Raw genomic sequence first — 24372 nt, forward strand, 5'->3', positions numbered from 1 at the left:
TCATTAATCGGTATTAAAATATAAAGTAAGGTAGTATTTCCTGTCACTCACACGTTTAAAAGAGTAAAACGCCTGATGACAAAATAAACACTAAAAGGTACCTGTAAATCCCTCGTGTGAGTGTGCTATCTCAAAGACCACTTGTCACAGTAATCGCCTAGGTAATACCCACCACAAGAGTTGTATTTTGAGAATAAATCCATGCATTAGAAGTGGGTATTTTACAAGGCAAATCAGAACATCTTGGGAAGAGGGTGTTCTTCTGCCAGAGCAGAGTGGGGTGGGTTTGTCTGAGTCATGCTAAGATCGGTGAGAAAAGAGAGATGCTGCCCGAGCCCCTTTGCAAGGGCTTCTGGCCTGACAGGTTGTGAATCGGGAACAATTTCAATCCATTCGAGAAAACAGTCCAAGAACTAATAAAAGGAACCACCTAGCGATCACTGGCAAGGTTAATGGACCGGCTCATTCTGGATGCTGTACACAGCTTTTTAGCTAAAGGGCCTGAAAATCATTTATTTAGTATGCACAAAAAATCGGAGCCATTTTAGGGAAGGACACTAGGAAAAAGCAGCCTCATATAGATCTCATTTTCAGATAAAAGGCAAAAAGAAGCATTGCTTATTCGAACTTTTAACAGAGTAGTACTGGGAGTTAAAGATAGTTTCAGAACAAAGAAATCGAGCAGTTTGTCTCTTGTTTTTGCGGTTTTGCAGAGATCTCCGTGTACTTTCGCACGCCGGCCGCCTGGTGCCGCTGCTGACCGCAGAGGCTCTGCGTAGCTCCCGGCTCCACGGCCCTTGGGCTCGACCAGCCGGGGCTGCTCCGATCGGGGGTCGGCGGGATAGATCAACACCTCCATTCTGCTCACGGAGGGGGAAGGAAGGTTAGCCGAGAGGGAAATGGAGCTGAGAAAGAGGGAGGAACCGCTTCCAGGGCGAGCGTTGTTTGTAATACTGCTTCTCTGCGTGTCGGGGGGGAGAGCAGAAACCGCCCGGTACTCTGTGCCCGAAGAGGCGGCGAGGGGCTCCCTTGTGGGAAATATAGTTAAGGATTTGGGACTGACCGCTGAGGAATTGTCGACTCGACAGGTTCGACTCGTTCCTGAAGGAGAAAAACAGTATTTTCAACTGGATCAGCACACCGGGGATTTGTTTGTGCGAGAACAGATGGATCGGGAGGAGCTGTGCGGGCAGAGCGAGCGCTGCCTGGTACGTTTCGATGTATTGTTGGAGGGTCCACTGCAGTCCTTCCGCGCCGAGGTAAGCCTCACAGACATTAATGATCATGCTCCCGTGTTCTTAAATAAAGAGATAATTTTAAAGATCTCGGAAACTACAAAGCCGAAAGCTCGTTTTTTACTGGAAAGCGCTCAGGATCCAGATGTGGGGAACAACAGTGTTCACCATTACAACATCAGCTCGAACGGTTATTTCCATATCTACACTCGGCAGCGTAGTGACGGCAGGAGGCACGCTGAGCTGGTGTTGGACAGAGAGCTAGACCGGGAAAAGCAGGCAGAAGTGGTTTTTAGCATCACGGCTGTGGATGGTGGGTTTCCACCGCGCTCTGGTACAGCCGTTATCCGCGTGGTAGTCCTGGATGCAAATGACAACATTCCAGTATTTACGCAGAGTCTGTATAAGGTCCGAGTATTAGAAAATAGCTCCGAGGATACCTTGGTGGCAGTCGTGTCTGCTAAAGATTTAGACTCAGGAATGAACGGGGAAATAGCCTATTCCATAGTTCAAAATTCAGAGGATAATCGAGAGACATTTAAAATAAATTCAGAGACAGGGCAGATTCGACTCAAAAAACCACTGGATTATGAAGAAATAAAGACCTACGAGATAGACGTCCAGGCAACGGATGGAGGAGGCCTGTCTGCGAACTGCAAGGTGGAGGTGGGGGTGCAGGACGTGAACGACAATGCCCCCGAGGTAACAATCACCTCCCTCACCAGCAGCCTCTCCGAAGCAGCCCCGCTGAACACGGTGGTGGCCCTCTTCAGCGTGCGGGACCGGGACTCAGGGGACAACGGCAGGACGAGCTGCGAGCTGCTGGGCGAGCAGCCCTTCAGCATTTTGCCGCTGGTGGGTGAAGCGTACGCGCTAGTGACATTGGAGGCGTTGGACCGAGAGAAGGTGTCGGGGTACAACGTGACGGTGCGGGCCAGTGACGCGGGTACTCCTGCACTCTCAACATCGAAGACGCTGGTGGTGCGGCTCTCGGACGTGAACGATAACGCGCCCACCTTCTCCCAGGCCATTTACAACATGGTGCTACGTGAAAACAAGCCCGCTGGGACGATCCTGGGCCGCCTTAATGCCACAGACGCCGACGCGGGTGAAAACGCCCTTGTGAGCTACATGCTGGTGCTGACTCCACTGGGGGTCTCCGCTGCGCGGTCCTTCTTGTCGGTGGAGGCCGAGAGCGGCATAGTGCGGGCTCTGCATCCAGTGGACTACGAAGAGGTGCACGCCTTCGAGGTGACCGTGCGCGCCGCTGACGGGGGCTCGCCGGCGCTCAGCGCTGAGGCGCTGCTGCGGGTGCTGGTGCAGGACGAGAACGACAACGCGCCCGTCGTGCTGCACCCACCTCCCGACGGCAGCGCGGCAGCGGGCGAGTTGGTGCCGCGCTGGGCGCAGGCAGGTTACCTGGTGGCCAAGGTGGTGGCGGTGGACGCGGACGCGGGGCAGAACGCGTGGCTGTCCTACGAGCTGGCCAAGGCGACGGAGCCGGGGCTGTTCCGCGTGGGGCTGCACAGCGGTGAGGTGCGCACGGCGCGGGCCGTGACCGAGCGCGACGCGCCCAGGCACAGGCTCGTCGTGCTGGTGCGAGACCGCGGGCAGCCACCGCGCTCCTCCACTGCCACCCTCACCATCACCCTGGTGGACGGCTTCTCTGAAGCCTTCCTGCAGCTTTCGCAGGCGCATGCGGGAAGCCCGCAGCAGGAAGAGGGCGACCACGACCTTCTCACTACCTACCTCATCGCCTCCCTCTGCTGCATCTCCTCACTCCTCCTTGTAGTCATCGCAGCCTTTTCGGGGACCACGCTGTGCAAGGGTCGCCTCTGCCCGGCGCTCCCGAACTCCTCTGCTCGCAGCTCTGCTGACAGCGACTTGACTGCTGACGCCAGGGACATGGCCGGCAGGGGAGATCTGTGGCCGGGCTACCACTACGAGATGTATTTGACCAACGACTCGGGACAGAGTGACTTCAAGTTCCTGAGGCCCGTCCTGCCGAGTCCTCAGAGTCCACCAGGCTGCGCGGAGGCTGGCAAGGGCAATATGCTTGAGTGCAGCCCGCAGCGCGCTGGCCAGAAGAGACCTGAGCAGGGGACAGCAGCCCTTCCGTCGCTCTAACTGCCTGCCTGCTCTCCTCAAGCCCGGGCGGTTGCAGCGCGCATGCCTGCACGGTAGAGCAGGAGGTGCCTTTGTGCTTGCACCTGTCTGGGAGCATTTCCCATGTCTCGTCCCCACCATGCGATCTCGAGTAGATGTAGTGATGTGCTGTTTTTCTGCGTGCACAATACCTGATAGGGAGATCCACGCGGAGGCCCCTTCCTGGTTTCTCAGAGCAGAGAAGGCGGACAGGTGCCTCCGGAAAAAGCCTCCGCCTCGCTGTGCGGGGTTGAAAGGCCTTCTCCTAGTCCTCGGGCTTTGTGTTTGTCCTTGTCCTTCTCCTTCTCCTTGGCCCTCGGAATTGTGTTTGTCGTTGTGTTACAGTTGGGTTTGTGGCAGGGTGCCGAGGTTGGCATCATGGCAGGCTCTCGCAGATTGTAGAGGGCGGAGAGGCTGCGGAGCTGCGGGCGCTACCGGTGCGTTTGCGTCAAGCTCGGCGTTTTCGCCCGCTGCAGGCTTTGCCTTTGCTTTTGAGTGTGTGCGGCGGGCAGTGGGACATGTGCATATGTGCCCGATGGAGCGTGGCTGCAAGAGGCAGCGGCCAGGACCACGTCCCGACCAGGAGCAGTCCACAAGGAGAGGTGAAAAGTCTTTCAGTTGGGGAGAAAGAATCCCTTGTTCCATGAAAGCTGCCTGGTGGAAAAGGCCCAGGGGTCCCGATGGACACCAAGATGAACCTGAGGCAGCATCATGCCCTTGTCATAAAGAAGGCTAATGATAACTCACGATGCATCAGCGGAGTATCTCAAACAGGTTAGGGAAAATCGTCCTTCCCATCTGATCACCACTGATGAGGCAAGACCCTGCCTAGTGTTTCAGAGATGAAAGGGATCTAGCTCATGACACTTACCCTTGTTTCCTGGAGATTAAAACAGCACTTGTAATTGTCCTAGCAAATGACCCTCTAAGAAGTCAGATGAATGATTTTCTTCACCCCCCAAGAACAAAATAAATTAAATTAAATTAAAGAAATTAAAGTTTCCTCCCTTCAGGAAATATGTTCCATCTCGGGAGTAGCTTTTCTGAAATGCTTCATAAGTAGAGTTTGGCTCTTTATATTGGCTCTTTGTCTTGCTAAAGAGTTTCGTTCCTTAAATTCTTTGTCCTGCTTGTTAGGGAGCAAGTGGACCTCATCCTGTCCTTTTTCTGGGATGTAACACAAGGGTGAAATTGGGCAACAGTCATTCTCATGGTAATGCCCCTTGGCCATCCTTCCTTAAAAGCAAAGCGAGACACGCTCTTGTAATGCACTTTAGCCTTGTCCCCATGGCAGCAGGGAAAGGATGGTGTGAGTCCTGTGTTTCAATGCAGCACAAGTACTGCTCTCTTTCTTGTCTGGTTCCTGGATCTCTGTGTCTGAGATGCATGGGCCGTGTGTGCATTTGTGATGTGTGCTTCTCCAGTTTGGCCAGCAAGAGAGATGCTTAGACAGAGTACTATCACCTCCAGGGCACAGAAAAAACGTGCACAACCTGAGATAGAAAGGGTGGGTTGTCTGTATTCTGGAGATTACCTCAAAGCTCTAGAAGTACTCATGATACTGGGAATGATGGTAACTGTAAAGCAGTCTGAACTTCAGTTTGCCTGGATTCAGTTTGACCGGCAAGAAACTGCCGGACTTTTGTGAAAAGCTGCGAGTCGGCGGCCAGGAGCGCGTCCCGTCCCGGAGCAGTCCCGCCGCAGGCCGCAGGGTGGTGCTCGTGGCCAAGGCGGCGGCGAGCGGCTGTTAGCGGGGAGGCGGCCGAGCCCAGCGCAGCGCAGCGCAGCGCAGCCGGGAGGCGGCGGCGAGCGGTCGTCCGCGGCGTCCTCCGCAGCAGCCGCTGCCGGTCCCGGAGTGCCGCGCTGCGGGCCGCCAGCCGAGCTCGGCGAGAGGGAGAGAGGGAGGCCGCGAGGGAGGGCGCCCGCCCTTGGCGCCGCGCTGCTGCCGGGCGCCGCTTCCCGCGGAGGACTGCGGCAGACGGAGGGTGTCCGCCGCCCCGCCATGGCGTCTGCAAGGCAAGTGCTTTGTCTGTGTGCTTTGCTGTGCGTGCCGCGCGTTCGCTGCGAGCCCATCCGCTACTCCGTAGCCGAGGAGGGGGAGAGCGGCTCCGTGGTGGCCAACGTGGCGGAGGACGCGGGGCTGACGCCGGCGCAGCTGTCGGCTCGCCGGGCACGCATTGCCTCCGCGGACGGCCGGCAGCATTTTCGCTTAGAGCGCGCCACCGGCCGCCTCGTCCTGGCGGAGCGGCTCGATCGCGAGGAGATGTGCGGCCGCTCGCTTACCTGCACGCTCGCCTTCGAGCTCCTGCTGGAAAACCCGCTGCAGTTCTTTCGTGTCGAGGTGGCCGTGGAGGACGTCAACGACCACTCGCCGGTCTTTCCCGAGGAACGAGTCACTTTTCAGATCCCGGAAAGGGGAGACCCTGGTTCGCGTTTCCCCGTGGAGGCGGCTCAGGACCTGGACGTTGGCAGCAACAGTATCCAGGCTTACACTATTGCTCCCGAGAATGGATATTTTAGTGTCTCTTTCGGGACTCACAGTGACGATGACAAGTTTGTCGACTTGGTGTTAGATCAAACACTAGACAGAGAGGAGCAGCCAGAGCTGCTTTTCAGTCTCATTGCTACAGACGGTGGCTCTCCACCTAGGAGCGGGACCACCCAAATCCACATCGTAGTTCTGGACGTAAATGACAACGCTCCTACATTCACACAGAAGTATTACATTGGACGTGTTTTGGAAAATGCCGCAATAGGTTCTGTAATTATCAGCGTTGTTGCAACAGATCCAGACATGGGACTGAATGGTGACATCTCCTATAGGTTCAGTAATGTTCTTGAGGACAGCCAGTCCACATTCACAATTGACAGTATGACTGGTGAAATTAGAGTAGCAAAAGCCCTGGACTTTGAGGCCACACAGAAACATGAGCTCAGTGTGAGAGCAACAGATGGTGGGGGCCTCTCGGCACTCTGCAAGGTGTTGGTGGAGGTGGTGGATGTGAACGACAATGCACCAGAGGTGGTGGTGAGTTCCTTCAGCAGCCCCCTCCCCGAGAACATGGAGCCTGGGACAGTGGTAGCTGTATTTGCAGTGAGGGACCGGGATTCTGGTGTGAATGGGGAGATCAGCTGTGCCCTTGAAGACCAGCTCTCCTTCTCCCTGAGGCCAGCCTATAAGAATTATTACGAGCTGGTGACCATGAGCACGTTGGATCGGGAGGAGACATCTCAGTACCTTGTGGTCATCACAGCAGCAGACGCAGGATCTCCTCCTCTCACCACTACCCAGACCGTTACGGTGGACATCTCTGATGTCAATGACAATGCCCCTGTCTTCAACCAGACATCGTACACCATGTATGTGCGAGAGAACAATATCCCTGGAGTGCTTGTTGGGGCTGTCAGTGCAGTGGACTCAGATGCAGGACCCAATGCCAAGGTGACCTATTCCATGAGGCCTGTGCACCCCACTGAGCGGGACCCCTGCTCCTGCATCTCCGTGAACTCAGAGAACGGACATGTGTTTGTGCTGCGTCCACTGGACTATGAGCAGGTGAGGCAGCTTGAGGTGCTGGTGAGTGCCACTGATGCGGGGTCCCCTCCCCTCAGCACCAATGTCACCGTCCGCCTTCTTGTGGTGGACGAGAACGACAATGCCCCACTGGTGTTGCACCCTGCTCAGGACAGCAGCCCGCCATCCAGTGAGCTGGTGCCAGCGTCGGCTGAGGTGGGGGACCTGGTCACCAAAGTGGTGGCTGTTGATGCGGACTCTGGTCAGAACTCGTGGCTTTCCTTCCACCTGCTGAGGGCCACAGACCCTGGGCTGTTTACTGTGGGTAGCCAAAATGGGGAGGTGCGTCTGAGGAGGCCAGTGACAGAGAGGGATGCTGTGAAGCAGAACCTTGAGGTGCTGGTGCGTGACAATGGGAGGCCACCTCTGTCGGCCACTGCAGCACTGAACGTACTCCTCCTTAATGGCCTCTCACAGGAACACCTGCCACAGCAGGAGCTGGCTGTGCAGGATGAAGACAGCTCCCTGACAATCTATTTAATCGTTTCACTGGTCTTTGTCTCCTTCCTCTTCCTCACATCTGTCGCCGCCTTTGTTGCTTGCAAGGTGTGCAAGAGAAAGGATCTTAAAGGAGGGCACATGCTGTATGGCACGGGCAACTTGCAGAGCAGTCTGGCTGATGGGGCTGCTGCTGGGACCCTACCCCATGCCTATTGCTACGAGATCAACCTTACCACGGGGTCGGGCAACAGCGAGTTCAAGTTCCTGAAGCCCATCCTCCCCAGCCTGCCACCACAGCACTCTGGCACAGGCAGGGGTGTTGCTGACACAGAGGATTTCCCACCCGTACAGAACTCCATGGGGGATGCAGCCCTGGACATCTCTGGTACACCATCTGTTGGACACTTTAATGGCCTTCCCTTTAACTAGGCCTGAGTCTACACAGTGGAAAGCTTAATGCGTTGGAGCTGGAAGGGATCTGGCTAAAGATATTCAGTCTTGCTTTCTGGAGATTAAAACTGCATTTGTATTTTTCTTCACAAGTTACTCTCTAACACTAAGTAAGATATATCTTTTTCTTGACCCCTCCAAAAGATTAGGAATAAAAAATGTAAGAGAACCAAGGCTTTCTGCTCATGCAATGATGTGTTTCAGCTCTGATACTGAGTTCTCCAAGTTGCTTCATTAGTTTATCCTGGCTTTCTGGATATATGTTTGTCATTAGGAAATACCTAGACAATCACCCTGTCTTATTCTGTGCTGAAACACAATGTTGAGGCTGGGCATTTGACAGTGCAGTATAGCCCTCGTCTCTTGTTTGCAGGGAAGAAAGGTGTTAGCCCTGTGTATCACTGCAGTGCAAGCTCTTCTCTCTTTCTTTGCTGAGTCCTGGATCTCTCTGTGTGAGGCATGTTGGCACCATGTGGTTTTGCAGTGTGTGGTCTTCCACCTCAGTTGGCATGAACCATGTATTTTACTGCGTTCTGCCATCTCTTCTTCTCCAGGGCACAGCAAATACATGCAGAGCCAGACTTTGCAGTGGTCCATGTTCTTGGGAGTGACTCAGAGCTATAGCACAACTAACGATTCCAACAGACACTAATTATACATAGGTTTGACCTTGATCATTGTGTTTGGGTGGATGGCAAGGCATCTTGATACATTGCCTCAGAGGACATTTGTCTACAAGGCAGAAGAAAGATATACTTTAAAACGGAGTAACCTTTTTTTTCTGTCATTGTTTTCATTGTTGCTTGAAGGTGTTCCTCAATGAAAGGGAAGTGCTATCATGGTCTGTTTTTCCAGGTTTTTGTTAGAATGCTTGCATCTTCTTTTTTTTCCCTTTCTCCTTTGTCTGTGTATTTAAGCATTGTCTTATGAATTCCCCTTAAGAAGGACTGACACCCAAACTATAACAATGTGTTGTTGGAAAGATCGTGATATGGGACTGGAAACATAAACACCCTCATGTTCTGTTGTGCTGCGTTGTATACTGTATAATTTTTAAGCTGGTATACCCTTGTCTGTAAAAGTGAAATGGAATGAATTCCCAAGTGCCATTCTGGCAATAACAAGGATGCTGTTGTCCTGGGTCACTGTCTGTCTGGGTACTTTTTTATTTACTATATATATTTTTAATTGTTTCCTTTATTGAGGTATTGTTCTGGGAGAATGTGTCCTCAACCTGGAGATGTGACTGCTAGTGCCTGAAGGAAAAGAGTGGGTAGCAAGGATTTGCTAGAAGGTCTCTTGTGGGTCTTGTGAGTCCTGAGCATTTGTGGCTGATCAGCTGGGCCCAGAAGAGTGGTGATCAATGGCATAAAGTCCTGTTGGATGCCAGGAAATCTTGGTGTACCCCATGGATCAATACAGATTGCATTGTTTAACGTGTATGGGATTTGCTACTTCACTTAGATCCATACACATCCATGGATTTGGATGGGTTTCATCTCAGGGTGCTCAGAGAGCTGACTGACATCATTGTGGGAATTCTCTCAATTATTTTTCAGTGTTCTTGGGAATCAGGAGAGGCCCCAGTTGACTGGAAGCTTGCAAATGTTGTACCAGTTTTCAAGAAGGGCAAGAAAGAAGACCCTGGAAACTACAGGCCTGTTAGTCTCACGGCAGTGCTTGGTAAAATTACGGAGATAATCCTGGGAGTTATTGAATCGCTTCTGGGGGAAAAAGTAGTTATTGGTCCCAGCCAAGATGTCTTCATGAGGGGTAGGTTCTGTTTAACAAATTTGATTTCCTATCCCGTCGATGAAGGGAAACCAGCTGCTGTAATCTTTTTGGATTTCAGTAAAGTTTTTGACACAGTTTCCCTTACGATCCTACTGGGCACAATGTCCAGCATACAGCTAGAGAAAAACATCATACGATGGGTGAATAATTATCTGATGTGTATTGCTTAAAGTTTTATGGTAAACGGGGTTAAACCAGCGCAGTGGACAGTCACCAGTGGGGTCCCCCAAAGCTTCGTATTAGAGCCAGTTCTCTTCAATGTTTTTAGAAACGATTTGGATGTAGGTATTTTGAGCAAATTTGGGCTGTGCATTTGTTTTGTGCTCTTAGTCACGTGGTCTGAATTTTTGTTGTAGAGCTGTGTGGAGCCAGGAGTTGGACTCGATGATCTGTATCGGTTTCTTCCAGCTTGGGATATTCTATGTTTCTGTGATGAATGTCCTTATAAATAATCTCAATTACGGGACAGAGTGTACCACCTGTAAGTCAGCAGGTGCAGTAAACCCAGAGTGGGGTTGAGGTAGAGAAGTGTTGGCTACAAAATAGTGTCTTGCTGTCATCAAAAGGATCTGGAGAACCTGGAGAAATGGGCTGACAGGATCCTCATGGAGTTCCACAAGAAAAAGTGCAAAGTCCTTCACTTGGGGAGGAACAATGCCATGTTCCAGAAAAGCAGGCTGGTGGAAAAGGCTCTGGGGTTCCCAGTGCATACCAAGTTGAACATGTGCCAGCAGCATGCCCTTGCCATAAAGCAGCCTAATGATGGTTGAATCAGCAGAGTCTCTTGAACTGGTCAAGGGAATATCACAAGCAGTCCAAGGAAAGCCGTATTTCCCTTCTGTTCACCACTGGTGAGGCCAGACCCTGTCTAGTGTTTTAGAGCTGGAAGGGATCTAGCTCACAATTCTTACCCTTGTCTCCTGGAGACTAAACCTGCACATGAAATTGGCCTTGCAAATAACCCTCTAAAAATAAGTCACATATATGTTTTCCTCTACACCTCAAAAATAAAAAAAAAAACAAGGAAATAAATTGAATGAAAGAAATGAAAGTCTCCATCATTCAGGCAATGATATGTTTCACTTTAGTCAACTGATCTTCTAAAGTGAGTAGAAATTGGCTCTTCAAACTGGCTCATTAAGTTGTCTCGTTAAATGCTTTGGGTCCTTAAATTCTTTGTCCTGCTTGTTGTGATTGGCTTTGCAAATTACCCTCCAATAGGATGTCGGATGTATGTTTTTCTTCACCCCTCAAAGGAAAAATAAAATAAACCAGATAAAATAACATTATAAAAGTAAAGTTTATTTCTTTAAGGCAATTTCTTTCATCTCAGACAATATCTTTTCTGAAGTGCTTCATAAGTAGGGTTTGTCTCATTAAACTGGCTCGTAAAATTATTTGTCTCGTTAAATTCTTTAACTCCTCAAATTCATTGCCTTCTTGTTAGGGAGCACTGTGGACCCGACCCTGTCTTTTTCTGGGATGTAACACAAGGGTGAGATTGGGCAGACAAAGATCATTCTCACGCCAATGCCACTTGGCCATCCTTCCTTAAAAGCAAAGCAACTCAGTCATGTAATGCACTTTAGCCATGTCCCCATGTCAGCAGGGAAAGGGTGGTGTGAGTCCTGTGCTTCAGTGCAGCACAAGTGCATCTTTCTTTCTTAGCTGGTTCCTGGATCTCTGTTTCTGAGATGCATCGGCCCTGTGTGTATTTGTGATGTGTGCTCCTCAAGCTGGGCCAGCAAGAGAGGTGCTTAGACTGAGTACTATCATCTCCAGAAGACAGAAAATACGTGCACAGCCAGATATCCCCGTGGTTTAGAAAAGGAGGGTTGGTTGTCTCCTGGAGATTGCCTGAAAGTTCTAGAAGCACTCTGCATGATAAGATCGATGATAGCTATAAAGCACTGTGCACTTCTGCTTCCAGGATTCCACGGTAAATGAACGACGACTCTATACCTAGACAAATTTAAAAAAATGGTCTTCCGGTTTTATCCCATCACTTTCCTTCCCACTTGCTATAGCTTCTCCATGAGACAAGAGTTCAGTCTGACATAATTATTCGTGGGTTTAGTTCCATGGTGTTAGAAAGCTCTCATTCTACGTTTTCCATTTCTCATTTCCTGTATGAGTTGTGTGGGAGCATGGTGTTACCCATTCCCCTGAAGAAGGACTGTCACGACAGGCAGAACATGGTTTTGGAACGGTGGTGGTATGGCACTGAACATTTGGAAAAGCTCACGCTGCTTTGCTCTGCAGTCATACGCTGCATCACGGCCACGCAGGACACGCTTTCCTGTAAAGGTGACATGGGAAGAACACCCGGGCGCTATTCCAGCCACAAAAAGCTTGCTGCAGTCTGGAGAGTCCTTGTAACCGTATAGTTTGCAGGCAAGCTGTGTGAGCACGCTGGCGTTTGTGCAAGGCTGCGAGTCGGCGGCCAGGAGCGCGTCCCGTCCCGGAGCAGTCCCGCCGCAGGCCGCAGGGTGGTGCTCGTGGCCAAGGCGGCGGCGAGCGGCTGCGAGCGGGGAGGCGGCCGAGCCCAGCGCAGCGCAGCGCAGCGCAGCCGGGAGGCGGCGGCGAGCGGTCGTCCGCGGCGTCCTCCGCAGCAGCCGCTGCCGGTCCCGGAGTGCCGCGCTGCGGGCCGCCAGCCGAGCTCGGCGAGAGGGAGAGAGGGAGGCCGCGAGGGAGGGCGCCCGCCCTTGGCGCCGCGCTGCTGCCGGGCGCCGCTTCCCGCGGAGGACTGCGGCAGACGGAGGGTGTCCGCCGCCCCGCCATGGCGTCTGCAAGGCAAGTGCTTTGTCTGTGTGCTTTGCTGTGCGTGCCGCGCGTTCGCTGCGAGCCCATCCGCTACTCCGTAGCCGAGGAGGGGGAGAGCGGCTCCGTGGTGGCCAACGTGGCGGAGGACGCGGGGCTGACGCCGGCGCAGCTGTCGGCTCGCCGGGCACGCATTGCCTCCGCGGACGGCCGGCAGCATTTTCGCTTAGAGCGCGCCACCGGCCGCCTCGTCCTGGCGGAGCGGCTCGATCGCGAGGAGATGTGCGGCCGCTCGCTTACCTGCACGCTCGCCTTCGAGCTCCTGCTGGAAAACCCGCTGCAGTTCTTTCGTGTCGAGGTGGCCGTGGAGGACGTCAACGACCACTCGCCGGTCTTTCCCGAGGAACGAATCACTTTTCAGATTCTGGAAAGGGGAGACCCTGGCTCACGTTTCCCCGTGGAGGCAGCACAGGACCTGGATGTTGGCAGCAACAGCATCCAGGCTTACACCATCGCTCCCGAGAACGAGTACTTCAGTGTTTCTATTCGGAAACGGAGTGAGGTTGACATGCATGTTGAACTGGTATTGGAAAAGTCTCTCGACAGAGAGGAGCAACCAGAGGTGCTTTTCAGTCTCATTGCTACAGATGGTGGATCTCCACCTAGGAGTGGGACTGCCCAAATCCACATCATAGTTCTGGATGTAAATGACAACGCTCCCACCTTTACTCAGGACGTGTATGTTGGTCAGGTTTTGGAAAATGCCCCAGCAGGCTCCGTGGTTCTCAGAGTCGTAGCCACAGATCCAGACGTGGGACTGAATGGTGACATCTCCTATAGGTTCAGCCAAGCAGTCAGTGAGAGCCAATTGCCCTTCACAATTGATTCCATGAGTGGTGAAATTCGTGTCACAAAGCCCCTGGATTTTGAGACCACACAGAAATATGAGCTCAGTGTGCGGGCAATTGATGGTGGAGACCTCTCGGCACTCTGCAAGGTGTTGGTGGAGGTGGTGGATGTGAACGACAATGTACCAGAGGTGGTGGTGAGTTCCTTCAGCAGCCCCCTCCCCGAGAACACAGAGCCTGGGACAGTGGTAGCTGTATTTGCTGTGAGGGACCGGGATTCTGGTGTGAATGGGGAGATCAGCTGTGCCCTTGAAGACCAGCTCTCCTTCTCCCTGAGACCAGCCTATAAGAATTACTATGAGCTGGTGACTGTAAGCACATTCGATCGGGAGGAGACAGCTCAGTACCTTGTGGTCATCACAGCGGCAGACACAGGTTCTCCACCTCTCACCACTACCCAGACCTTCACTGTGGACATCTCTGATGTCAATGACAATGCCCCTGTCTTCAACCAGACATCATACACCATGTATGTGCGAGAGAACAATATCCCTGGAGTGCTTGTTGGGGCTGTAAGTGCAGCGGACTCAGATGCAGGACCCAATGCCAAGGTGACCTATTCCCTGAGGCCTGTGCACCCCACTGAGCGGGACCCCTGCTCCTGCATTTCCGTGAACTCAGAGAACGGACATGTGTTTGTGCTGCGTCCACTGGACTATGAGCAGGTGAGGCAGCTTGAGGTGCTGGTGAGTGCCACTGATGCGGGGTCTCCTCCCCTCAGCACCAACGTCACCGTCTGCCTCCTCGTGGTGGACGAGAACGACAATGCCCCACTGGTGTTGCACCCTGCTCAGGACAGCAGCCCGCCATCCAGTGAGCTGGTGCCAGCGTCGGCTGAGGTGGGGGACCTGGTCACCAAAGTGGTGGCCGTTGATGCGGACTCTGGTCAGAACTCGTGGCTTTCCTTCCACCTGCTGAGGGCCACAGACCCCGGGCTGTTTGCTGTGGGTAGCCAAAATGGGGAGGTGCGTCTGAGGAGGCCAGTGACAGAGAGGGATGCCGTGAAGCAGAAGCTCGAGGTGCTGGTGCGTGACAATGGGCGGCCACCTCTGTCAGCCACTGCAGCACTGAGCGTACTCCTACTCAACAGCCTCTCACAGGAACACCTGCCACAGCAGGAGCTGGCTGTGCAGGATGAAGACAGCTCGCTGACAATCTATTTAATCGTTTCACTGGTCTTTGTCTCCCTCCTCTTCCTCACATCTGTCGCTGCCTTTGTTGCTTGCAAGGTGTGCAAGAGAAAGGAGCTGAAAGGAGGACACATGCTGTATGGCACGGGCAACTTGCAGAGCAGTCTTGCTGCTGGGGCTGCCACTGGGACCCTGCCCCACGCCTATTGCTATGAGATCAACCTTACCACAGGGTCGGGCAACAGCGAGTTCAAGTTCCTGAAGCCCATCCTCCCCAGCGTGCCACCACAGCACTCTGGCACAGGCAGGGGTGTTGGTGACACTGAGGATTTCCTGCCCATCCCTAACTCCATGGGGGATGCAGCCCTGGACATCTCTGGTACACCATCTGTTGGACACTTTAATGGCCTTCCCTTTAACTAGGTCTGAGTCCACGCAGTGAAAGGCTTCATGCGTTGGAGCCTGAAGTGATCTGGCTAAAGGTATTCAGTCTTGTTTCCTGGAGATTAAATCTACATTTGTAATTGGCTTCACAAAAGACCCTCTAATACCAAGTCAGATGTATGTTTTTCTTCACCCCCCATTAAAAGTTTAGAAATTATATGTATATATATAAGAGAAGTAAGGCCTTTGTTCTCAGGCAATGATATATTCCAGGTCTGGTATTGGTGCTTTGTGAGGAATGTGTGATTCAGTCTCTCTGCCTAAATGCTTGTCATTAGGAGAAAGCTTGACAATCACCCTGTCTTAGTCTGTGTGATGAAACACAATGGTGAGTCTGGGCTGTTGACAGTGCAGTATAGCCCTCATCTTGTTTGCCGGGAAGAAAGGTGTTAGCCCTGTGTATCACTGCAGTGCAAGTGCTACTCTCTTTCTTTGCTGAATCCTGGATCTCTCTGTATACAGAGTCATGTCAGCACCGTGTGGTTTTGCACTGTGTGGTCTTCCACCTCGGTTGGCATGAACCATGTATTTTACTGGGTTGCACCATCTCATCTTCTCCAGAGTACAGCAAAAATGTGCCGACCCAAACTTTGCAGTGGTCCATGTTCTTGGGAGTGACTCAGAAGTATAGGAGGACTAATGATTCCAACATAGACACTACTTATACATAGCTTTGACCCTGATCATTGTGTTTGGGTGGATGGCAAGGCATCTTGATACATTGCCTCAGAGGACATTTGTCTACAAGGCAGAAGAAAGATAGGCTTTAAAATGGAGTAACCTTTTCTTGTGTCATTGTTTTCATTCTTGCTTGAAGGGGTTCCTCAATGAAAGGGAAGTGCTATCATGGTCTGGTTTTCCAGGTTTTTGTAAGAATGCTTGCATCTTCCTTTTTTATTCCCTTTCTCCTTTGGCTGTGTATTTTAATATTGTCTTATGAATTCCCCTTAAGAAGGGCTGATACTCAACCTATAACGATGGGTAGTTGGAAAGATCGTGATATGGGACTAGATACATAAACACCCTTATGTTCTGTTGTGCTGCATTATACACTGTACCATTTTTATGCTGGTATACCCTTGTCTGTAAAAGTGAAATGGAATGAATGCCCAAGTGCTATTCTGGCAATAAAAAGGATGCTGTTGTCCTGGGTCACTGTCTGTCTTGGTGCTTTTTTATTTATTATATATATTTTTAATTGGTTCCTTAATGGAGGTTTTGGTTTGGTGGTATGTGTCCTCAACCTGGAGATGTGACTGCTAGTGCCTAAAGGGAAAGGGTGGGTATCTAGGATGTCGTGGCAGGTCTCTTGTGGGCCTTGTGAGCACTGAGCATAAGAAGTGGCCGAGCACCTGGGCCCAGAAGGGAGATGATCAGTGGCACAAAGTCCTGTTGGATACCAGGAACTATTGGTATACTGTATTGATCACCACTGATTGCATTGTTCAACATGTGTGGGATTTGCTGCTCCACCTGGATCCATACACGTCCATGGATTTGGATGGGTTTCATCTCAGGGTGCTCAGAGAGCTGACTGACATCATCATGGGAATTCTCTCAATTTTTTTTCAGTATTCCTGGGAATCTGGAGAGGCCCCAGTTGACTGGAAGCTGGCAAATGTTGTACCAGTTTTCAAGAAGGGCAAGAAAGAAGGCCCTGGAAACTAGAGGCCTGTTAGTGTCATGGCAGTGCAGGGTAGAATTATGGAGATTATTCTGGGAACTATTGAATCACACCTGGTGGACAACACAATCATTGGTCCCAGCCAAGATGGCTTCATGAGGAGTAGGTTCTGTTTAACAAATTTTATTTCCTTTTATTATGAGATCACCCATCTAGTCGATGAAGGGAAACCAGCTGCTGTAATCTTTTTGGATTTCAGTAAAGCTTTTGACACAGTTTCCCTTAGGATCCTACTGAGCAATATACCCAGCATGCAGCTAGACAAAAACATCATACAATGCGTGAATAATTATCTGATGGGTATTGCTCAAAGGTTTACGGTAAATGGGGCTGCACCAGGATAGCAGCCAGTCACCAGTGGGGTCCCCCAAGGCTTCGTTTTAGTGCCAGTTCTCTTCAATGTTTTTAGAAACGATTTGGATGTAGGACTAGAAGGTATTTTGAGCAAATTTGGGCTGTGCATTTGGTTTGTCCTCTTAGTCACATGGTCGGAATTATTTTTAGACCTATGAAGAGCCAGGAGGGTCACTAGATGATCTTTACAGGTTTCTTCCAGCTTGGGATATTCTTTTTATTCTGTGTTGAATATCCTTATAAATAATCTCAATGATGGGACAGAGTGTGCCCTCTGCAAGTCAACAGGTGCTGTAGAACGGGAATGGGGGTGAGGTGGAGAAGCGTCGGCTACTGCAGAGAGTGTTGCTGTCATCAAAAGGATCTGGAGAACCTGGAGAAATGGGCTGACAGGATCCTCATGGAGTTACACAAGGAAAAGTGCAAAGTCCTTCACTGGGGGAGGAACAATGCCATGTTCCAGGAAAGTAGGCTGGTGGAAAAGGCTCTCTGGGTCCCAGTGGATACCAAGTTGAACATGTGCCAGCAGCATGCCCTTGCAATAAAGCAGCCTAATGATGGTTGAATCAGCAGAGTCCCTTGAACAGATCAAGGGAGTATCTCGGGCAACTCAAGGGAAGCCATACTTCCACTCTGTTCACCACTGGTGAAGCCAGACCCTGTCTAGTGTTTCAGAGCTGGAAGGGATCTAGCTCACAACCCTTAACCCTTGTTTCCTGGAGACTAAACCTGCACTTGACACTGGCCTTGCAAATAACCCCCTAAAATTGAGTCAGATATATGTTTTCCTCTACACTTCCAAAATAAATAAATAAGCAGATATATTGAATGTAAGAAACCAAAGACTGCATCATTCGGGAAATATGTTTCACCTCAGTCGAAATCTCTTCTGAAGTGAGTAGAAATCGGCGCTTCAGACTGTCTCGTTAAGTTCTTTGTCTTGTTAAATTCTTTGGCTCCTTAAATTCTTTATCCTGCTTGTTGTAATTGGCTTCGCAAATGACCCTCTAAGAGGAAATCAGATGTATGTTTTTATTCATCCCTCAAAGGAAAAATAAGAGATAAAATCAAGAAAGTAAAGTTTCTTTCCTTCAGGCAATTTGTTTCATCTCGGACAATATCTTTTCTGAATCACCTCATTAGTAGGGTTTGGCTCTTTAAATTGGCTCGTTAAGTACTTTGTTCTTTGGCTCCTTAATTAATTTGTCCTCCTTGTTAGGGAACGCTGTGGACCCCACCCTGTCTTTTCTGGGATATTACACAAGGGTGAGATTGGGCAGACAAAGATCATTCTCATGGTAATGCCTGGATTCTAAGGTAAATGAACGACAAGTCTTTCCCAAAGAAATGTTAAAACCTGGTCTCCCAGTTTTGTCCCATTGCTTTCCTTCCCACTTACTCTAGCTTCTCCATGAGACAAGAGTGCAAGTCTGACATGATTATTCATGGGTTTAGTTCCATGGTGTTAGAAAGCTTTCATTCCCCTTATTCCCATTCTCTTTTCCTGTATGAGTTGTGTTGGAGCATTGTGTTACCTATTCCCCTGAAGAAGGACTGTCACCACAGGCAGAACATGTTTTTGGAACGGTGGTGGTATGGCACTGAACATTTGGAAAAGCTCACGCTGCTTTGCGCTGCACTCATACGCTGCATCACGGCCACGCAGGACACACTTTCCTGTAAAGGTGACATGGGAAGAACACCCGAGCGCGATTCCTGCCACAAAAAGCCTGCTTTACTCTGGAGAGTCCTTGTAGCGGTATAGTTTGCAGACAAGCTGTGTGAGCACGCCGGCGTTTGTGCAAGGCTGCGAGTCGGCGGCCAGGAGCGCGTCCCGTCCCGGAGCAGTCCCGCCGCAGGCCGCAGGGTGGTGCTCGTGGCCAAGGCGGCGGCGAGCGGCTGCGAGCGGGGAGGCGGCCGAGCCCAGCGCAGCGCAGCGCAGCGCAGCCGGGAGGCGGCGGCGAGCGGTCGTCCGCGGCGTCCTCCGCAGCAGCCGCTGCCGGTCCCGGAGTGCCGCGCTGCGGGCCGCCAGCCGAGCTCGGCGAGAGGGAGAGAGGGAGGCCGCGAGGGAGGGCGCCCGCCCTTGGCGCCGCGCTGCTGCCGGGCGCCGCTTCCCGCGGAGGACTGCGGCAGACGGAGGGTGTCCGCCGCCCCGCCATGGCGTCTGCAAGGCAAGTGCTTTGTCTGTGTGCTTTGCTGTGCGTGCCGCGCGTTCGCTGCGAGCCCATCCGCTACTCCGTAGCCGAGGAGGGGGAGAGCGGCTCCGTGGTGGCCAACGTGGCGGAGGACGCGGGGCTGACGCCGGCGCAGCTGTCGGCTCGCCGGGCACGCATTGCCTCCGCGGACGGCCGGCAGCATTTTCGCTTAGAGCGCGCCACCGGCCGCCTCGTCCTGGCGGAGCGGCTCGATCGCGAGGAGATGTGCGGCCGCTCGCTTACCTGCACGCTCGCCTTCGAGCTCCTGCTGGAAAACCCGCTGCAGTTCTTTCGTGTCGAGGTGGCCGTGGAGGACGTCAACGACCACTCGCCGGTCTTTCCCAGGGAACGAGTCACTCTTCAGATCCCGGAAAGGGGAGACCCTGGTTCGCGTTTCCCCGTGGAGGCGGCTCAGGACCTGGACGTTGGCAGCAACAGCCTCCAGGCTTACACCATCGCTCCAGAGAACGAGTACTTCAGTGTTTCCTTTAAGCATCCGAGAAAAAAGTTTATAGAATTGGTATTGGAAAAGCCTCTAGACAGGGAGGAGCAGCCTGAGCTGCTTTTCAGTCTCATTGCTACAGATGGTGGATCTCCACCTAGGAGCGGGACTGCCCAAATCCACATCATAGTTCTAGATGTAAATGACAACGCTCCCACCTTTAGTCAGGACGTTTATGTTGGTCAGGTTTTGGAAAGTGCCCCAGCAGGCTCTGTGGTTCTCAGAGTTTTAGCCACCGATCCAGACGTGGGACTGAATGGTGACATCACCTATACGTTCAGCCAAGCAGTCAGTGAGAGCCAATTGCCCTTCACAATTGATTCCATGAGTGGTGAAATTCGTGTCACAAAGCCCCTGGATTTTGAGACCACACAGAAATATGAGCTCAGTGTACAGGCAACTGATGGTGGGGGTCTCTCAGGCATGTGCAATGCAGTGGTGGAGGTGATGGATGTGAATGATAATGCACCGGAGGTGGTGGTCAGTTCCTTCAGCAGCCCCCTCTTCGAGAACACGGAGCCTGGGACAGTGGTAGCTGTATTTGCTGTGAGAGACCGGGATTCTGGTGTGAATGGGGAGATCAGCTGTGCCCTTGAAGACCAGCTCTCCTTCTCCCTGAGGCCAGCCTATAAGAATTACTATGAGTTAGTGACAGCGACCACGTTGGATCGGGAGGAGACATCTCAGTACCTTGTGGTCATCACAGCGGCAGACACAGGTTCTCCTCCTCTCACCACTACCCAAACCTTCACTGTGGACATTTCCGATGTCAATGACAATGCCCCTGTCTTCAACCAGACATCATACACCATGTATGTGCGAGAGAACAATATACCTGGAGTGCTTGTTGGGGCTGTCAGTGCAGTGGACTCAGATGCAGGACCCAATGCCAAGGTGACCTATTCCCTGAGGCCTGTGCACCCCACTGAGCGGGACCCCTGCTCCTGCATCTCCATGAACTCAGAGAACGGACATGTGTTTGTGCTGCGTCCACTGGACTATGAGCAGGTGAGGCAGCTTGAGGTGCTGGTGAGTGCCACTGATGCGGGGTCCCCTCCCCTCAGCACCAACGTCACCGTCCGCCTCCTCGTGGTGGACGAGAACGACAATGCCCCACTGGTGTTGCACCCTGCTCAGGACAGCAGCCCGCCATCCAGTGAGCTGGTGCCAGCGTCGGCTGAGGTGGGGGACCTGGTCACCAAAGTGGTGGCCGTTGATGCGGACTCTGGTCAGAACTCGTGGCTTTCCTTCCACCTGCTGAGGGCCACAGACCCTGGGCTGTTTGCTGTAGGTAGCCAAAATGGGGAGGTGCGTCTGAGGAGGCCAGTGACAGAGAGGGATGCCGTGAAGCAGAAGCTCGAGGTGCTGGTGCGTGACAATGGGCGGCCACCTCTGTCAGCCACTGCAGCACTGAACGTACTCCTGCTAAACGGCCTCTCACAGGAACACCTGCCACAGCAGGAGCTGGCTGTGCAGGATGAAGACAGCTCCCTGACAATCTATTTAATCGTTTCACTGGTCTTTGTCTCCCTCCTCTTCCTCACATCTGTCGCAGCCTTTGTTGCTTGCAAGTTGCTCAAGAGAAAGGATCTTAAAGGAGGGCACGTGCTGTATGGCATGGGCAACTTGCAGAGCAGTCTTGCTGATGGGGCTGCTGCTGGGACCATGCCCCATGCCTATTGCTACGAGGTCAACCTCACCACGGGGTCGGGCAACAGTGAGTTCAAGTTTCTGAAGCCCATCCTCCCCAGCCTGCCACCACAGCACTCTGGCACAGGCAGGGGTGTTGCTGACACAGAGGATTTCCCGCCCATCCAGCACTCCATGGGGGATGCAGCCCTGGACATCTCTGGTACACCATCTGTTGGACACTTTAATGGCCTTCCCTTTAACTAGGCCTGAGTACACACAGTGAAAGGCTTCATGCGTTGGAGCTGGAAGGGATCTGGCTAAAGGTATTCGGTCTTGTTTCCTGGAGGTTAAAACTGCCTTTGTAATTTTCTTCACAAGTGATCCTCTAACACTAAGTAAGATATATGTTTTTCTTCACCCCTCCAAAATGGTTCAGAATTAAAAAATGTAAGAAAACCAAGGCTTTCTGCTCATGCAATGATGTGTTTCAGCTCTGATACTGAGTTCCCCAAAGTGCTTTATGAGCAAGGTTTGATCCTGGCTCTCTGGCTAAATGCTTGTCATTAGGAAAAATCTTGGCAATCACCCTGTCTTATTCTGTGCTGAAACACAATGTTGAGTCTGGGCAGTTTACAGTGCAGTATAGCCCTCCTCCCTTGTCTGCAGGGAAAAAGGTGTTAGCCCTGTGTATCACTGCAGTGCAAGCTCTTCTCTCCTTCTTTGCTGAGTCCTGGATCTCTCTGTGTGAGGCATGTTGGCACCATGTGGTTTTGCACTGTGTGGTCTTCCACCTCAGTTGTCTTGAACCATGTATTTTACTGGGTTGTGCCATCTCATCTTCTGCAGGGCACAGCAAATACATGCCGAGCCAGCCTTTGCAGTGGTCCATGTGCTTGGGAGTGACTCAAAACTATAGCACGACTAACGATTCCAACAGACACTAATTATACATAGCTTTGACCCTGATCATTGTGTTTGGGTGGATTTCAAGGCATCTTGATACATTGCCTCAGAGGATGTTTGTCTACAAGGCAGAAGATAGACTTTTTTGTGTCATTGTCTTTTTTTGTGTCATTGTTTTCATTTTGCTTGAAGGGGTTCCTCAATGAAAGGGAAGTGCTATCATGGTCTGGTTTTCCAGGTTTTTGTTAGAATGCTTGCATCTTGCTTTTTTTCCCTTTCTCCTTTGGCTGTGTATTTTAACATTGTCTTACGAATTCCCCTTAAGAAGGACTGACATCCAACATATAACAATTGCTCGTTGGAAAGAAGGTGTTCTGGGACTGGATACATAAACACCCTTATGTTCTGTTGTGCTGCATTATACACTGTACCATTTTTAACCTTGTATACCCTTGTCTGTAAAAGTGAAATGGAATGAATGCCCAAGTGCCATTCTGGCAATAAAAAGGATGCTGTTGTCCTGGGTCACTGTCTGTCTGGGTACTTTTTTATTTATTCTATATATTTTTAATTGGTTCCTTAATGGAGGTTTTGGTTTGGTGGCATGTGTTCTCAACCTGGAGATGTGACTGCTAGTGCCTGAAGGAAAAGGGTGGGTATCTAGGATGTCGTGGCAGGTCTCTTGTGGGCCTTGTGAGCACTGAGCATAAGAAGCGGCCGAGCAGCTGGGCCCAGAAGAGTGGTGATCAGTGGCACAAAGTCCTGTTGGATGCCAGGAACTATTGGTATCCCATATTGTTCACCACTGATTGCATTGTTCAACATGTGTGGGATTGGCTGCTCCACCTGGATCCATACACGTCCATGGATTTGGATGGGTTTCATCTCAGGGTGCTCAGAGAGCTGACTGATATCACTGTGGGAATTCTCTCAACAAATTTTCAGTGTTCTTGGGAATCTGGAGAGGCCCCAGTTGACTGGAAGCTGGCAAATGTTGTACCAGTTTTCAAGAAGGGCAAGAAAGAAACCCTGGAAGCTACAGGCCTGTTAGTGTCATGGCAGTGCAGGGTAGAATTATGGAGATTATTCTGGGAGTTATTAAATCACACCTGGGGGACAACACAGTCATTGGTCCCATCCAAGATGTCTTCATGAGGGGTAGGTTCTGTTTAATAAATTTGATTTCTATTTATTATAATGTCACCCATGTAGTTGATGAAGCGAAACCAGCTGCTGTAATCTTTTTGGATTTCAGTAAAGCTTTTTACACAGTTCCCCTTAGGACCCTACTGGGCACTATGTCCAGCATACAGCTAGACAAAAACATCATAGAATGCATTAATAATGATCTGATGGTTTGTGCTCGAAGGTTTATGGTAAATGGGGTTGGATCAGGCCAGCAGCTGGTCACCAGTGGGGTACCCCAAGGCTTTGTTTTAGAGCCAGTTCTCTTCAATGTTTTTATAAACGATTTGGATGTAGGACTAGAAGGTATTTTGAGCAAATTTGGGCTGTGCATTTCGTTTGTGCTCTTAGTCACATGGTCTGAATTTTTGTTGTAGTGCTGTGTGGAGCCAGGACTTGGACTCGATGATTCATATGGGTTTCTTCCCACTTGGGTATTCCTCTTATTCGTTGATGAATGTCCTTATAAATAATATAAATAATGGGACAGAGTGTACCCCCTGTAAGTCAGCTACTGTAAAACGGGAGTGTGCTGAGGTGGAGAAGTGTTGGCTACAGCAGAAGGTGTTGCTGTCATCAAAAGGATCTGGAGAAGATGAAGAAAAGGGCTGACAGGATCCTCATGGAGTTCCACAAGAAAAAGTGCAAAGTCCTTCACTTGGGGAGGAACAATGCCATGTTCCAGAAAAGCAGGCTGGTGGAAAAGGCTCTGGGGGTCCCAGTGGATACCAAGTTGAACATGTGCCAGCATCATACCCTTGCCATAAAGAAGCCTAATGATGGTTGAATCAGCAGAGTCTCTTGAACAAGTCAAGGGAATATCTCGAGTAGTCCAAGGAACGCTGTATTTCCCTTCTGTTCACCACTGGTGAGGCCAGACCCAGTCCAGTGTTTTAGAGCTGGAAGAGATCTAGCTCACAACCCTTAACCCTTGTTTCCTGGAGAGTAAACCTGCACTTGAAATTGGCCTTTGAAATTACCATCTGAAAAAAAGTCAGATATATATTTTATCTACACCTCAAAAATAATAAAAAAA

General features: G+C 51.1%; 4 protein-coding genes across 4 annotated transcripts; all 4 read left to right on the forward strand.

Annotated features, from left to right (window-relative positions):
* The first annotated feature begins 233 nt into the window (after positions 1-233).
* LOC137864456 (protocadherin beta-16-like) lies at positions 234-4935 on the forward strand. The gene has a single exon (XM_068698553.1). It carries the CDS (start codon positions 900-902, stop codon positions 3360-3362), a length of 2463 nt encoding a protein of 820 aa, XP_068554654.1. The 5' UTR covers positions 234-899; the 3' UTR covers positions 3363-4935.
* Positions 4936-5130: 195 nt separating this feature from the next.
* On the forward strand, positions 5131-9902 carry LOC137864461 (protocadherin beta-4-like). The gene has a single exon (XM_068698560.1). The coding sequence runs from the start codon at positions 5383-5385 to the stop codon at positions 7822-7824; it is 2442 nt and encodes an 813-aa protein (XP_068554661.1). The 5' UTR covers positions 5131-5382; the 3' UTR covers positions 7825-9902.
* Positions 9903-11730: 1828 nt separating this feature from the next.
* On the forward strand, positions 11731-22679 carry LOC137864458 (protocadherin beta-15-like). The gene is made up of 2 exons (XM_068698556.1): positions 11731-15744; positions 22390-22679. Exon 1 carries the CDS (start codon positions 12419-12421, stop codon positions 14858-14860), a length of 2442 nt encoding a protein of 813 aa, XP_068554657.1. The 5' UTR covers positions 11731-12418; the 3' UTR covers positions 14861-15744; positions 22390-22679.
* On the forward strand, positions 15741-22679 carry LOC137864463 (protocadherin beta-4-like). Its single transcript, XM_068698562.1, has one exon. It carries the CDS (start codon positions 19077-19079, stop codon positions 21510-21512), a length of 2436 nt encoding a protein of 811 aa, XP_068554663.1. The 5' UTR covers positions 15741-19076; the 3' UTR covers positions 21513-22679.
* Positions 22680-24372: the final 1693 nt, after the last annotated feature.

The sequence above is a fragment of the Anas acuta genome, chromosome 14 (genome assembly GCF_963932015.1).
Source record: "Anas acuta chromosome 14, bAnaAcu1.1, whole genome shotgun sequence".
In the NCBI taxonomy this organism is placed as follows: domain Eukaryota; kingdom Metazoa; phylum Chordata; class Aves; order Anseriformes; family Anatidae; genus Anas; species Anas acuta.

What these genes read in the sequence shown, in the direction of transcription:
- LOC137864458 (XM_068698556.1), top strand. Translation starts at nt 12,419, where the DNA reads ATGGCGTCTGCAAGGCAAGTGCTTTGTCTGTGTGCTTTGCTGTGCGTG.
- LOC137864463 (XM_068698562.1), top strand. Translation starts at nt 19,077, where the DNA reads ATGGCGTCTGCAAGGCAAGTGCTTTGTCTGTGTGCTTTGCTGTGCGTG.
- LOC137864456 (XM_068698553.1), top strand. Translation starts at nt 900, where the DNA reads ATGGAGCTGAGAAAGAGGGAGGAACCGCTTCCAGGGCGAGCGTTGTTT.
- LOC137864461 (XM_068698560.1), top strand. Translation starts at nt 5,383, where the DNA reads ATGGCGTCTGCAAGGCAAGTGCTTTGTCTGTGTGCTTTGCTGTGCGTG.